Consider the following 15,961-nt stretch of genomic DNA (forward strand, 5'->3'; position numbering starts at 1 on the left):
CATGACATGAGGCAGCTCACTGACGCTGGTTTTTCAAATAGATTGTGAGACTAGACACCAGTGGCTTGCTCTCGTTTGGCTTTTCATTGGTCTCGATTTGACTTGTTTCTGCCATTGAAGCATAAAACAACTGATTTTTGCGTTTGAAATCCAACTGTTTTGAATCAACCACTCATTCTAGCGCTTGCAGGCAAGTTAACTCGAGTATCTACTAATGCGAATACTCAGACTTGCTGGATTATGCGGGGTCTTTAGTATACTAAAGTACACACTAGCACATACACTTGAAGATCAGCAGTATGAACCAACACCACAAACCACATTCTTGCATCCGAAACCTCTGGATCCGTTTATAGCAAGTCGTATTTACGAATACAAAACCAAGATTAAAGAGATGTACTATATGTCCGTTGAAGGTTATTTATATTATGCATATCCAAAAGATGGATTAAGCCCCTTGGCATGTCGTGGTTTAAACACAATCGGAAAGCAAGTTTTGATAGAATGACTTGTACTATGCATGGTTCACTGGTGTATTTACTGACATTCATTGCTCGACTTGCAAATGATGTAGTGGTTTTGCATTAAACCTAATCGAGTCACTAGGCACTGCCGTTGTAAGTTTTTATGTTTCGCATTACTGCTATTTAAATATCCACTGTATCTGCTGTCATTGTGAAATACAGACTTTCAACGTTGATTTACGAAATATACTGATTTGCTATTCTTTCAGGTACTTGAAGATGCCGAGGTATTTTCTCGGTTGGTTAATTTGATCAAGTATATTGACGTGGAGCAAGACATTGACGTATCTGTAATGGAAATAAATACTCGTATCATTGGGTATAATCGTTTCTTTGATGGAAAATCCTACATCTTTAAAAGATGAACTGTCTAATGCAAATGGCTAATCTACTTTTGTTTTTAGAGGATTACTCTCAGCGCACATTTTAATATACCTTGACGAATCATTCAACCAGGAATACGACGAAAGTTTGTTGGTCGTTGCAATAGGCATTGCTAAAAAAATACTTGCGGCTTTTGACACACCCACTGGATTGCCTTATGAACGTATAAATTTATTGAATGGGATCGAGCAGAGCCAGTCAACCGTGGTTTGCATTGCTTGTGCTACTAAATTTAATCTAGAGTTTACATGGCTTAGTCATTTAACAGATGATCCCATCTATGAGGTGAGTAACTACTGAATTGCTGCTGGATGTATATCCATTCATTTTATTTTCACGAGATTTGTATATTAAAACTGAGAATTTCTAGCAAACTGCTCGCAAGGCTATAAGAGCTATCTGGGATCGCCGTTCTAAACTCAACCTTTTTGGAAGTCACATTGATGTTGTTAGCGGAGAATGGATACATCCAGATTGCTTTCTTGGCGGGGGAATAGAAGGCTTTGTTGAGTATCTACTTAAAACACATATTTCATTTTCCGACGAAAAAGAGTACGGGATCATGTTCAAGGAGGTATTAGTACAATGAGAACCGGATATCTGCGACAATACATGCATAGCCATCTCTTTTACTAATGCTTTGTATCATCAAACTATACAGATTTATCAAGCAGTTAAGCTTTATATGCAAAAGTCTGATCACCAATATGCATCTGTAAATTTGGAAAGTGGAGCTACCATAAGTTCAAAACAAATGTTTTTTGATACGATTTGGCCATCTATACAAGTGCTATCGGGAAATATTCTTGAAGCAGATCAGGTTTGGAAACATACAGCACGATATCTTGCTCTGTCACCGTTTCTTCCTGATACCACGAGTATGCCAAGACAAGACAATGCAGAGACGGAAAATGAATATTTACTTCAATCAGAAACTGCAGAGAGTCTGTGGCATCTGTATGCGGCAACAAAAGACGAGAGTATTCTTGAAATGGTATTTGAATTGATCGATCGATTAAATATGCTGTAAGTTTGATGAATTCATTGTGCGACTTTTAGTTTTATGCTGGTATATTTACTATTTTTCATTAGTACCAGAACAGAATGTGGATTTGCTAGCATTTCTAATATTGTGAGTTTGGAGAAAAAAGATAAAGTACGTATTGCAATGCATTGGCAGTCTACCATATACGAACATGGCATTTTAAAGCAGGCCAAATCAAGCTAACCCTATTTTACATTGTTACTGCTGATTCAGACACCTCTTGCGTTTATTTCCAAAACACTCAAATACCTTTATCTTATATTGGATCAAAAAAACGAGTTTAATGTTGGAAACTATATATTTAATGCCGAGGGTCATGTTTTTCCAGCATATGATACATTCCGCACATTATTTCATCCAAAGTCTGATGATACCTCGACAGCTGACCGCACACACAAAAAAGTATTCTCCACTACACAATCGAGCCATCATGACGATAAAAATGATGCTTTCTTGGCTGGGATAAAGTTAAACATTTGCCCAATCGGTGGTTAAAATTGTAGTCGAAGTTGAATAAAACCAGTTACAGCTGGCATACTTGTTCTATGTTTTGGAAGATAGTAATCTCAATTAAGCTGTTTGTCAAGTACTGCTGGCATAAAGTGGCGATAAGTCATTTTGCAGCTATGCTTATGTAAAATGAAGCACTTGTATTTATTTGCAACGACTTTGTTTTGGGATAAGCAATAGTTGAATATTATTTGCTTTCTACTACAAACTGGCTGCTTCTTCAGTGGACATGATCAAGTTATAGTTTTTAAATCTGTTCTTTCACTACTCTTGAATGGCCATGCATTGCATGATCGCCAGATTTGAAACCAGACCCATCATTGGGTTTGACTATTTTGATATTGTCAAACCTTGTACAAAGTCGAATATGCCTGCATTGTAGTTCAAGATTGCATACCAATCAATTAATGAATTCAAGACAATGTAGTCGAATAAAATTGGTATAAATCACCATTTCATGAGATTGACTGTCTACTATGTATTTTGGTATCTATAATTTAATGATTCATTTTCCATGAATACGGCTGTAACATTATCAGATGACTTGTGATGGGGTTGATCAATCTTGGCTTTGGCAATGAAGCCAAAACTTCCATCTATTGCTCAATTCATTATGGAAAATTTGGATTGTTCCACTAATGCTTTACAAGAGTTTAATGGCTATATTGCCGGGACCCTTCAAATAGTATTGTGAGAAAGTGAAGATTGTGTTTTGGATGATCAGATGTAGTTTACACAAACAAGCTCGGTATGGTCAACCCTTGAACAAGTAAATTTAGCAAGTTTAAATGTCAAACGTGTATGCTTTGTTGCTAGCTGTAACGACCAGTCTAATATTTATAAGCACAGCCTGGAGCTATTTGGAAAATCAGTACGCTTAAATCTAAGCCAGAACAATTACTCATGACGCTGCCAAGCAGTAAGCCTATTTACTACCGTACATAAAATGGAACACTTTTGTATGGTCTTGCACGGATTGCCTTTGCTTTGGAATGAACAATGGTCAAGTATTTGTCGTTTTCCTACTACTGACTACTTTAATGGACATTATCCACTCTTTTAAACAGTGTTTATATAAAATCAAACTAGATGAACTGGAATGATCCCTTTTCCCATATCTGGTATATTCATGCATTGTACGATTGTCAGATTCGTTCATTACAGTCCAGATATTGGATTTGGCTGTTCTGGTGTTATCGATACAGCTCTACACTCATCTTTGCTGCATCTTAATCGTAGATGCGCTTACATTCTAGTGAGCAAAGAATGCACATCTCAGGAATGAGCCTGTTGCTTCCATGTCTGTCACCAGAAGAAAGACCAGCCAACTGAATTCAAAAAACACAAGTTGTCCAGTAAATTTGGTGTGAATTGGCACCAGAGATTGACCGTTTATTATACATCCTTATTTAGCAATCTATTTTATGCGAATACGGCTGTATTACCCTCAAAATCACCACAAAATATAATCCCTTGCATGCATCTAGAGCCCATCTTGACTAACCCAAATTTATATATGCAACTTCAACAGATATGATGAATACAGTAAACACCGCTGGAACCAGAGGATCTACTAATACTCCATTGAACCCCATTAATCGTGCAGACCATTCCAAGCGTATATCATGGTCAAAGCTTATGAAACACAAACTCAAGGCATTGTTTTCGCCTCGATACAGACGTCAGCAAGAGCTTAAAGCAGCAGTCGGATCTCTGGTCATACATGAAAATCAACGAAACTTGATACAGAAAGCAAAGATCAGCCATCAACAGCCAGAGAATCATGCAAAACCAGATCTTGTCGAGTCATCTGGATCGACACTGACTGGCGCGATAGATGGCGGCTCAGCTAGACTCGTGCATTCCAAATCGATTACTGCAGATACTCCAGAATCAGAAAAAGCATCAATATGTTTATCAACAGCAATAGAGGAATATGGCATAGATACTGCGTTTACTGATTCGCCATTGACTTTAGACACTGACATTACTATCCACGATGTGCTCGAATGTGATTCGTCCAGTGCGCACTACTCGAGTGATGGACACCCTACACACAGTAGTGTTGCTAGTCTACACTTTAATGATAATGAGCAATCTTGTTTAAACACCACTGTGTTGACTCCAATTGATCCTTTATTAACAGATCGCACTGAAATGACCATGGTGCAGCTAGGCACTACAACCAACAAGGCTGAATCTGTTCACGATACAGCACATGTCCAAGCAAAGGAACATCAGGAACAAACTATTTACTCGGAGAAAGGATGTAACCACGTATCCAAAGAGTCGGTGTGGGAGTCTGAATCCATATTTACTTTGTTATCTGTAGAAAGTGAGGATGATATTGATCTAGACTATTACACAGCTTGCTACCACCCAGATAAGCCATTGAGTACAGTTTTTGAAACACATGATACCAAGACCATATGTTCGGAATAAATTTGCAGATAATATGAGTGTGTATGTCTTGTAGTTTTTTCGATGGTTTTATAATATTCGAGATATGCAATCCGAGGCTTGTTTAAATCACATTTCTGATTAAAACCATTTCAAGCAAAAGAAATCGAGATGCCAGTTTCGTTGATTAGATGTTCTAGAGAATCTGCATTCGGAGCAATGATGCTGCGACAAAGTCTTTACAAGTCAATCGTATCGAATACTGCTCACAGATACTCTACAACGAGCCTTTCTTCAACACCCAAGCCTGTACAATTTCCAAGTTGTACGCTTTCTGGTATTCAGCCTACTGGCATTCCACATATTGGCAATTACATTGGTGCACTTCGAAACTGGGTTGATTTACAGAACCAACTATCGGTTCCATCTAAAGATGCTCAATCGTCTGTGCTCGCATCTCCATCCACTCTCTACATGATTGCAGATATGCATGCATTGACTATTCCGCAAGATCCAGTCAAGCTCCGTGCCAATGTGCGAGATATGGTGTGTGTGCTATTGGCATGTGGGATCAAACCAGACGATAGCATCCTTTTTCGACAGAGCAGGGTTCCCCAGCATACAGAGTTGGGATGGCTGTTGTTTTGTCAGACTCCCGTGAGTTGGGTATCTCGCATGCACCAATGGAAAACAAAACTGCACTTGGTTCCTGCAGTCACTCAAGATCATACCATTTCTAAATCTGAAAACTCAACGAATGAATTGGATGTCGAAGACCATGACGATAGTTCATCCAATTTAAATGTTGGTCTTTTATCCTATCCGATTCTTCAAGCCGCTGACATTCTGTTGTATAGGTATTACTGACTGATGTGTGATCCATTTGCACTGCATTATCATGTTGATGCCATCAGCTGCTGATTGTGATGATCATTTGAATTTTAGAGCAACCAAGGTTCCTGTGGGCGATGATCAGGCCCAACATTTAAACTTGACTAGTATGATTGCACGCCGTTTCAACTCTTGCTACAACAAAAACGTATTTCCCATTCCCCAAAGCATAGTTTGTATGTCATGGTAGAGCCGAGTGGGTTGAAATCACTCTTGTAAAACATTCAAGTACCAAACAAAATACCTGTGCTAACACTATTTTAATCTGTTGTACTGGATAGCCTTTACTGGAAAGAGAATCATGTCACTGAAAACACCTACATCAAAAATGTCCAAATCAGATCCTGTTGAGCAATCGCGTATTAATCTGGACGATAGTGCAGATCAGATTCGATCTAAAATTCGACGAGCCACAACTGACTCGATACATGGTATTACATACGATCCTCAAACTCGGCCAGGAGTTGCCAATCTACTGCAAATATGGATGGCTCTTGAAACGTCAACTGGTATCCAATGGGAAAAGCTTGAAGAGGCTCAAATTATGGATGAACTAGCCAAGCATTTTGGATCTCTATCCAATGAAAAGTTCAAGATGATTATGACGGATGTGATTGTGGATCATATTTCACCTATACGCAATGAGATAATAAGGCTGAAAAAAGATCCGGCATATATTGATGGCGTTTTGGAAAAAGGCGAAGCTGCGGCAAGATTTCGGGCTGAAAAAACCATGCAAAACGTTCGCCGTACTATTGGATTGACTTGATATATATTTTGATTTCTTAAAAACACTCACAATTGTGCTCAATTTGTATTTGGTGGTTTATTGAAACACTGCTCGACTATTTAGATTATAGTAGACATCACAATTGTTGATACAGTATTTGCAATGATCAATGGTCTGCATGGATTTGTGTAATCAGTGTGCATGATCTTGGTCTGTAATGCATGACAGTTCATTCATCGTATATCAGCAATGATGTGAATATTCGTTCAGTTGATACAAAAACGGGCACGGGAAAATATTAATAGACTAATGAGTAGAGAACATTGCTGTCCAGTAAATTATCATTTCATGAGATTGGCGGTTGATTATATATTCTTATTTAGTCATCCATTTTACGTCAATACGGCGGTAATTCAACTTTGCAACAACTCGCCATTTCGATTGTCGAGATTAAACTTTCGATCCAAACCAAGAATCGTTTTAATCCATTTCAATTGCATCTTCATACAAAGAGTTTGATCAACTTTACATTGCTTGCATCTCGCATATGATGTTTTGACATGACTCAACCCCATTTAATGTATTCAGCAAAATCCATGGGTTGAAAATAGCAAAACCTCAAAACTGTGTATACCCTGCTATGGATATGTAACAATAAGGCGATTCATTCAAAAACTATCCAAACTCAATCACAGTCATGATTGTATATCCAATACTCATAACAGAAAGCCATGCTATACCAGTAGAAAGAATACCAATTTGCAAAAAATCTACTACTCTAAGCCATGGAACACCAGTTGGGTCCTCCAGAGATATGGCATTCATATTGGGAAACGATGATACAGGCAGAGCCATTCCACCAGAGCAAAGCAAGGCTAAATCAGTCATTAGATTCAAAAATTAATTAAGCCATTGTTAAAAACAATTCGTCATCAAGCAGATTAAATTTAAACAGGGCTTGAAATTGATTCAATCAAATCAATACCGCAAGTACGTACCAGCAGCCATAACAAGTGTGCGAGGTCGAGGATCTGACAAGCTGGCACCAATCTGAGCCACTACAGGAAGAATGATAAGAGCACCTACGGTATGACTAATGAAACTCGTGATAATTACCACAACACCTGTAAGCAAAGCAATGCTGTATAGCAAGGGGAGTTCTTCTAGATATGGTGAAAAGATATCTGTGATAAAAGCAAGAAGTCCCGATGAATCAACCGCCTTGCCGAGAGCAATCCCACCCATAGCCAGCATAACAACTATAATTTAAAAACAAATCAGTACACTATTTCCATTAATGAACGCAACACCAAAATTAAACCTAATCGACAAGACTTGATCTTACCTGACCACAACATGCTGTTCCAATCATCCTTGGTCAAAATACCGGTGCCATAGAATGCAACAATCGGAATAATAGCAATCACACCCATATCTCCTACAATCCCTTCAATGTTGCTCTCTGCACACCATAGTCCAATAGTAGCTACCGTAACACACAGAATATAAATCTGGGTACACGACATCTTGCGCGATGAAAAATGTTCCTGTCCGTAAAGTTCAGGCGGCGCAGCACCTTCGTCAGGCTTGTATACAAGAAGTAGCAGAGCCCATATGCAAGTATCAATAACCAAGCAAATAGGAATGGCAATCGTAAACCACTGCAGCCACGATGGTGGTGGATTCATGTTTGCCATGGCAATGATGTTTTGTGGGGACGAGATGGGAGATGCCATACCACCAACATTGGCAGCCATGGCAATTCCCATGACAAGACAGCGAGCATAACGGGATTTATGGGGTAAGTTCCTCAATATGGGAGATACAAGCGAAAAGCACAAAACAGGAGCAGCAACATTGGAGATCCACATACTGGAGAATGTGCTCACAAACATATTTGCAAGCAAAACCCATTGAGGTTTAGATCCTGCACGGCCAAGAATAATAGCGGCTGCCTCTTTAGCAATGTTGTGCTTACTTAATGCACCGGCAAGTGAAAACCCACCAAGGAGAAGCATTATAACTGGACCAAACATATCTGAAAATATCTGTTTAGCAGCATCGTGTGCACTGAGTCGCTCGCCATTCTTGCGTTGCACACGAAGAACAACAACTAAAAGAGGTACCAAGATTGATGTAATGAAAAGTGGGAGTGCCTGAAAATACAATTAGACAACCATCAAGGCGGTGAGATGAATTGCAGTTGAATCACAAACATAGTTTATAAATCTAATGCAACAATTTCAAAAAGACAAACATATATAATATACCTCAAAGGCCCAAAGAATAGAGGCAAAGATTAGAATGGCAAAACACCCATTTTGCTCTGGAGTTGGTAAAACACGATACTGTATAATGCCTATCAGCACGGCTGTAGCCAGCAGAATCACCAAAAAGTTGGCAGGAATCACATTGGGCAAGTACAGCGTGATTGTACCTATTTTAATTGGAACAAACTTGGAAAGTCCAAGAGCATCTCCCGTCATAGCGTTTGGACGCAGCCCAATAGTCTCCCTCCTTCGCTCCTGTTCAATCATATCGCGCCAAATGGTATTGCGCTCCCATACAATATGATCGCGCAAATGGCTTTTAAGCTCTGTCAGAGCCAATCCAGCCTTGCCATCCGTGGCAATACGAGCATAGATTCCAATGACTCGATCAATGATTTTAGCAAGGGCTTCCTTGGTGCGATTGAGAAAAGGATAAGAGAGCTCTACCTTGGCCATATAGGAATGCTTTAGTTTTGCACCAACAACTTTTTCGTACTTTTTAAGGACTTTACTGAATCCAGTCTCATGAATATCGACATAGTCGCGCAGCTCGCACAAAACAACAAAGAGCCCAATAACACGCTTTTGGAATCGCTGGCGGTGATTGCGCAGACCTTTGGACGACCAGATTAGAAAAGTGAGGTATCCTGGACGAGATGCATCTGGAGTCATTCCAATGGCATCATCAAAGTTTTCAGAATATACACGACGACGATCCGTAGCATTTGGACTCACGGATGATTGTAGTGAAATGTTTGGATTGGATGAATGGAGAATAGGCCCTATTGTAGTTGCTCGCTTTATAAGTGATGGTTTGGATTGAGAAAGATCTTCCATCATGGATTCCGAGGCAGACGATGTTGGAGATGTCTTTGTCGCATCTACAGTGGATCCCAGAAACGCCATTGTTGTCGTTGCGCTAGCAGCAGAGGGATTCGATCCACAGGCAATTGAATAACTCAAAGGTTCCTCGCGCACACTTTCAAGCCCAACTTGAGGTGGAGGCAAAGCTGGAGACATGAGATGCAGACTAGGAACCTGTGAGCTATCAAAGGCATCGGAAAGTCCAACAAGATAGCTTTCTTCGTATTTTTCAACACTTCTAATCTCATTGATAAGTGCCTGAACATCTGCCAGCAAATCAAGCTCTTTTTCAGTGTAAAAGTTTTTAATCTTGTCCAACTCCTCATCCAAAGCACGCTCAAAAAAGTCGTTGGCATCTTGCAAAGAAAGCTTTCCGACTGCCGTAACAGACTCCATTCCGGCGGGAAGCAAAGGCGTTTGTTCTGATGGCGCTTCATCGCGAATGCTATCAGCTTGAGGGGTTTCCAGACTAGCGCCTTGATAGATATGAGCTGGTGGCAAAGTGCCATTTTCAAGATCATGGTGATCAACAGGAAGCTGATCAAGTCCAAGAGTAGCCTTTTCTATCGCATAGATTAGTTTTTTGAGATGAGAGTAGGCACTAATCAAACAAGCACAATGGATGAGTACAGTATGCAAAGTTTCAAATATCAAAATGTGTCGGATCAAGTCGGTCAAGACATGCTACAGCAACTGTTCAGCCCATTCCGACTCGAGCAGCGTATCTGCATTGCTATTTTATTCGTCTTGGTTGAACTAAATAAAAATCGGTAGATTGACAAGCTGAATACAAGCTGCTGATTCAACACAACGGCTTGCAATGCAGCCCCAAAATATAATATGGCCAGGGAAAACAGCTATTCTACTAGACTGAATACTAGAACAAAGCATTGGTATGGCAAACAGTTGCCTTGAAAGCCAGTTGGCTATTGCCAATTCAGGATGCAATATTTATATTTGCATCAATTCCAATCCGAGCCATTCAGCAGTCTTTCGATCTCCTGAACACAGACATCTGCATTTTGAAGATGGAAATAATAGATGGGCAGCGTAGGTTTAAACATTGGCAAGGAATCAATGTTCATCTTACAGATAATGCTCCCGCCATTCAGGCGAAGCATTCAGCGTAATGGAATGCGAGAATTTCATACTCGAAGAAAGCTCGAATATGAGAATTTACAGCTGGTGATAACAAGGACAAGAGCGGAGAGGAATGAAAAATTGTCAGTAACCATCAGTGTGTATCATGTGTTTGGGAAGCATTCAATCCATTCAACCACGCTTTCAGGCTTGTTTTTTGTTTGAGCGCCAGTTTGCAGCACGCCGCTTGCCAACTGAATGCTAATTATGGTGTAACGATGGCGACGCTGCTGTGGAAGCGAACAACTTATTGAGTGAATTGAGAAATAGACAATCTCGAAACAATTCATCATGCCATGTGTCGAAAAGATCATGCTCTGGCAAGTAAACATCATTAGCGTTCAGATGTTGATGGATGCCATGTACGCTTGACTGCAGCACTGCATTATGCACGAGTTTGTATGTGAAGCCTTTCATCTTTCAGACGAACAACGGAGACTGACCGGCGTGTATTGGATTGACAGGCTTGGCAAAAAGCGTGGCTGTAATCACCATCCATTCCCGAATTGATATCCATCTTTTTTAATGGCCAAGTAATCCTGCAAGCGTGGAGTATCATCTGACAAGCAATCTACATGCGTATCGTTTGACATGGTTTGATGCCATTCGAGCACTATTATACCAGTCAAATGATAGTGGCTAGAGATGAGTATGTCACTCGTAGATGTTGAAATAAACGATAACTCGAGCCAAAAGTGTTTGACAGCGTTTGTCGCTTGCATACGTGGTAAATGGCTGTTTGCGCTTTTGAAGCATGTGCACCGAGCAGCTAAAGGTAAACCGGTTGCTCAAATACCTGCCATGCAGTACGTTATATATATCAACAAGTCGCTTGAGCATATGGAGATGGATCGTGTTGCTGCAGTCATGTTGATCCAGGCCGAATCAACACATTTTATGTGAAATGCTTTACAATTGATTGACTGCACAATATAGTGAACAATGGATGCTCCAATATGTTTATTCCGCTCAATCAACAGCAGTTGGACAACCTATTTTTCATCTCTTTTGATGGTTGCAGCATCCATAGCAAATGTAAATCTAGAGTGTTGTGAAAACAGGGAGATATTTACTGGAATCGATTTTGGTATCACTACCAAGGAAAAGGCTTCTGCAAAACGAAACACTCAGTCGCAACCAGCAGAACCGTTACGTCATGGAATTGCTGGATTAGCTGGAATATTTGACCGAGTTGCATCGCCATCGCTCAATAGTAGTCAACCGCAAGCCTTTCGTGCTTATTTCGCTACATGACACAAAACAATCGACTGGAAACAATAGTCATTTCAATACGTCGAGCGCTTGCAGAAGAACAAAGGATTCATCAAACTTTCAAAGGGTTTTGGATTGTACCTCGCCATGTGTATGCGCAACCAAACAGTACGGAACCAAAGCCCGTAAAGTTTAAATACTACTCATTATACAATCGCCTCTGGTGTCGAAACAAGAACAGTTGCCACAATTCCTGTCACGTACATACTGGTTGTGGTCATCACGACAAGAGCGAGCTGATGGTTTTACTGACGTTTACGCGCTGAACATCTCGCCTAAAGAACCCCAAAACGCAAACCTGTACTTTCCAGATTCTCTCGTCAACCTCCAAACCCATGTGTGCATAGGCGGTGGTGAGCATTACAAAATAAACAAATCCCATCACACAGGTGCGGTTGAATGAAGTTGACGCGAGATGCCATACACGGTACACGACTGGTGGTTGCTGACACTTTCCCCTCCATTCTCATCCCCATTGTCGCTAGTTGTAAACCTAATGATAAATATTGATAGTTCATTTATCGTATTACTATGAAAAAGATATGATAAGCCAGCAAAAGTATGGGTAGGAATAAGAATATATCTACAAAAATAGTATTGCTTGATTATTCACATCGCCATATTTGGCTAAACCCTGGATGGTGGTCTTGAGTGATAAAAGGGTAAATAATCAAAGTTCACTCGAGGTAGTGCTTTTGTTTGTGCATCTACATAATGGACTAATTGGATATATTTCCGAGCAAGTCAGCAATTGAAGAAGGACATGCAATCGAAAATGTGCCAGAACTGGTAGGATGGTATCCAGTCCAAGAGACCAATCTCAAGTAAAGTGTCACACTATATGACATTCTCAGAGGAGCACGACTTTTACAGCTTTCCATCAGCAAGGAAAGAGCCGGGTCTGTCGAAGGGTCGACCGGTGCTGACGTGGAATACGTAAGTCGGTACGGCTAATTATTATACACAAAAGTAAGATAAGCCGAGTTGACGCATGATTTGAAAATAGAATGCCAACTTACCACAACAATGATAGTTTCTGCATTTTTCCTGATATTGACATGTTCAAGGGTACTGTCAGCATGAATGTTTGGAAGTGTCGTGTCTGCCTTGGATAGCAAAATAGACTAGATTGTATTATAGGATTGAAGCATGTCAAAATTAAAGATTGAACGCATCAAGCGTAAAACAAGACCCATTCTAAAAACAGGTAGTCAGATATATAGCAACACCATCTAGTACTTTACATTAAAAACAACAGTATCCAGCAGAATATCGATTTTGTTGGTTGAAATTGCCGAAACATTGGTTGCAAATGGAAACGAGAAGCTATATGGATTACTGGCAGAAGCAGATTTAAGACCATTTGTAATGCCGGCGGTGGAGATATCACCAGAAGAGACTTGCAAGCCAGTAGACCCAATAGGGATGTAAGGATCGGACATATTGACTGTTGGGATTTTCGGCCATAGGAAGAAGATGGTTAATCCCAAAGCAATAAGGACAATGAAACAGCAGCAAAAGCAACTGACGCAACAAGAATAGGTGCGGAAGCAGCAGCATATTCTCTGTTTAGGCTGTTTTGTATCGAATGGAGGATATGGGTCGAGCTTAGAAGGGTTCTGGTTAGATGACTGATTGTCCAGAGTGACGACTACTGGATCAGATTGATAAGGTACATTCTGAGTGCTGGCACGCATAGTACCTTGTTCCTGCTGGTAGGGTTGTTGGGATTGTCGATTATTTCCAGCCAAACCAGGAGTGCTTGAATAAGCTGATTCTTGAAGTTGAGGATCAAGCACAGGCTGTTGTCCAAGTTGTTGTCCATACTGTTGTCCATATTGCTGTCCAGACTGCTGTCCAGACTGTTGTTCAGACTCCTGCATTGGTTGAAGTTGGTACTGAGTATAATAAGGATCGGTAGGATGTACGGCCGCCTGAGATGGATGCTGCCGAGTGGGATTGTACAAATTGGTTTGAGACGGCTGAGGTTGAGTTATATTTTCCAAAGTATCAGACGAGCGTGGGTAAGTAGCAACAGACATGGATGAGTGTGGGTAAGTAGCAGCAGACATGGATATTTGCTGAACTGATTTGTTGAGGGTTGATGTCGAAAGCGGTTGAAAGTTTGGATGGTAGGAAGTGGATGTCATTGGATTGTACGAGTGACGAGACATGTAGCCCTTGCTTGAGACTGCTTTTAATGATGGATGGGATCTGGACACTGAGGATTGTGAATAGTGTTTCCTACTCTGAGTTGACGGACATTCCAATGGAAGTGCACGAGTGTTGCCACAATTCAGCCACGATTCAGAAGGCAAAGTGTCCTGAGCCCAAAGGTCGGAGTTGATTCCATGACTGCTTGAATGAAAGCCATGTGGATTACTCATCCATACTCTATCATTCTGATACTCACTCTCCTGTACTTGGAGCTGATTGAGTTGTGGTACAGACTGAGAATACATGTGTTGGTATGGATCCTGGTGCACCAAGCCTGGTTGGTAGCTGTCTTGTACTGCATATGGCTGGTGGGGTTGGAAATAGGGAAATAGATAGGGATAGTGTGATGTTTGTGGTACAGGATAAGGATAGTACTGTTGCTGGTCCTGATAGTACTGCGGTTTGAATGGATAGGCCGATACTTGCTGCATAGCGAGCTGTGAATGATACTGGTCTGTTGGCTTCATTATGGATTGTTGCAACGCAATGTTGGTCTGATCCAGTTCTAGGGCTTGATTTGGTGGATGATCCTGCGACATGTCCTGTAGCTGGTCATTACCACTCATGAAATGAGCAACACTTTGAGTATCGAGATGCGAGTCAGTACTGGGTTGTGTATTCTTATTTAGTGAACCCAAGGTCGCTTGAATGGGTTTAGACTCTTGTTGCATAATGAAAGTATGTGCAAATAACTACTGCTCTGGATATCGCTGATGATGCTTTCAGAGTAATAAACTGATGGGATTGCTATGATAAAAGACTATCTACAATTGTATTCACAAAATGAGATACTTGTATTTATCTGAGTGTTTGTTTCTATTTGCTTTGGAACAAGCAATGGTTGGATACTCGTTGCGATTCCTACACATCAACTCTTGCTTTTCCAACTAACATTTTCAGTTCAATAAACACAATGCTCATCATACGATGCTCAAACTATTATAGCTTTGAGCGTGTTCTTCACTTTTGGCATAGCCATAAACTGTATGATTGCCAGATTCACTTTAATTCAGATATCAAACTTGTCTTTAATACAACACTAAACTCACCTTTGTATTCTAATCTTGCATTCGTGTTCTAATTGAATACAATTATACATGCCAATCACTAGAAGATCAGTCAACTAAAGAGCACAATCCTGTCCAGTAAGATTGATACCAATCATTCCACAAAACTAGTTGCTCATACAATTTAGTATTCTACACGAATATGGCAGTAACAGTTTGATTACTGTCACTGTCTGGCCCCAGAGTGATGTTTGCCTCGAGTCTAGAAACTTTGTGAATGAAACCCCTCGTCAGTATTGAATGTTGGAGCTTACAATGTCTTGAAGCTAAAATACCAAACATTATGCTTGCAGTTCGATCCCTGCAATCCTTTGTTGATTTAAAGTACAACTGCTCAATATTCTGCCATTCATTATCTATTCAGCCAAACATGCATGCTTGAGTTGTAAAAGATCAACTGTCGAGATCTTGGTCTTTACCAACGTGGCAAGCAGACCATCCAATTGTAGGTCGTGTTAAAGAACCATCACTACAGTATTAATAGAATGGTCTTGCTTGATGGCATTGCGTCAAACTGGTCGACTTGTTGGCTTTAGCGGCTTGACTGCAAAATAGGCGATTCTGACCACAGTCCCCATATTTCAAGCAAGACCTCGAAAATGCAAATTGATATTACCAATGTTTTTGGCAAAACATTCACACTCTAA

The 15,961-nt window shown here is 40.4% G+C and overlaps 6 protein-coding genes across 6 annotated transcripts; 4 read left to right on the forward strand and 2 right to left on the reverse strand.

Annotated features, from left to right (window-relative positions):
• Positions 1-214: 214 nt before the first annotated feature.
• On the forward strand, positions 215-2,448 carry BATDEDRAFT_22069 (uncharacterized protein; the record flags this gene model as incomplete). The annotated part of the gene is made up of 9 exons (XM_006675397.1): positions 215-396; positions 575-617; positions 734-843; positions 929-1,071; positions 1,150-1,193; positions 1,279-1,482; positions 1,570-1,934; positions 2,001-2,064; positions 2,167-2,448. The coding sequence occupies 9 exons, from the start codon at positions 215-217 to the stop codon at positions 2,446-2,448; spliced, it is 1,437 nt and encodes a 478-aa protein (XP_006675460.1).
• A 1,548-nt stretch (positions 2,449-3,996) lies between these two features.
• On the forward strand, positions 3,997-4,905 carry BATDEDRAFT_85893 (uncharacterized protein; the record flags this gene model as incomplete). The annotated part of the gene is made up of 1 exon (XM_006676026.1): positions 3,997-4,905. One exon carries the CDS (start codon positions 3,997-3,999, stop codon positions 4,903-4,905), a length of 909 nt encoding a protein of 302 aa, XP_006676089.1.
• A 180-nt stretch (positions 4,906-5,085) lies between these two features.
• Positions 5,086-6,523, forward strand: BATDEDRAFT_9100 (tryptophan--tRNA ligase MSW1; the record flags this gene model as incomplete). Its single annotated transcript, XM_006675015.1, has 3 exons — positions 5,086-5,720; positions 5,809-5,930; positions 6,036-6,523. The coding sequence occupies 3 exons, from the start codon at positions 5,086-5,088 to the stop codon at positions 6,521-6,523; spliced, it is 1,245 nt and encodes a 414-aa protein (XP_006675078.1).
• A 609-nt stretch (positions 6,524-7,132) lies between these two features.
• Positions 7,133-10,767, reverse strand: BATDEDRAFT_34161 (uncharacterized protein; the record flags this gene model as incomplete). Its single annotated transcript, XM_006675707.1, has 5 exons — positions 7,133-7,359; positions 7,483-7,743; positions 7,830-8,640; positions 8,755-10,219; positions 10,709-10,767. 5 exons carry the CDS (start codon positions 10,765-10,767, stop codon positions 7,160-7,162), a joined length of 2,796 nt encoding a protein of 931 aa, XP_006675770.1. The 3' UTR covers positions 7,133-7,159.
• Positions 10,768-11,769: 1,002 nt separating this feature from the next.
• BATDEDRAFT_85894 (uncharacterized protein) lies at positions 11,770-12,012 on the forward strand (the record flags this gene model as incomplete). The annotated part of the gene is made up of 1 exon (XM_006676027.1): positions 11,770-12,012. The coding sequence occupies one exon, from the start codon at positions 11,770-11,772 to the stop codon at positions 12,010-12,012; it is 243 nt and encodes an 80-aa protein (XP_006676090.1).
• Positions 12,013-12,525: 513 nt separating this feature from the next.
• Positions 12,526-14,293, reverse strand: BATDEDRAFT_32741 (uncharacterized protein). The gene is made up of 3 exons (XM_006675604.1): positions 13,275-14,293; positions 13,050-13,154; positions 12,526-12,980 (listed from the first exon to the last, which is right to left on the reverse strand). Exons 1-3 carry the CDS (start codon positions 14,202-14,204, stop codon positions 12,750-12,752), a joined length of 1,266 nt encoding a protein of 421 aa, XP_006675667.1. The 5' UTR covers positions 14,205-14,293; the 3' UTR covers positions 12,526-12,749.
• Positions 14,294-15,961: the final 1,668 nt, after the last annotated feature.

Source organism: Batrachochytrium dendrobatidis (genome assembly GCF_000203795.2).
Source record: "Batrachochytrium dendrobatidis JAM81 unplaced genomic scaffold BATDEscaffold_1, whole genome shotgun sequence".
In the NCBI taxonomy this organism is placed as follows: Eukaryota; Fungi; Chytridiomycota; class Chytridiomycetes; order Rhizophydiales; genus Batrachochytrium; species Batrachochytrium dendrobatidis.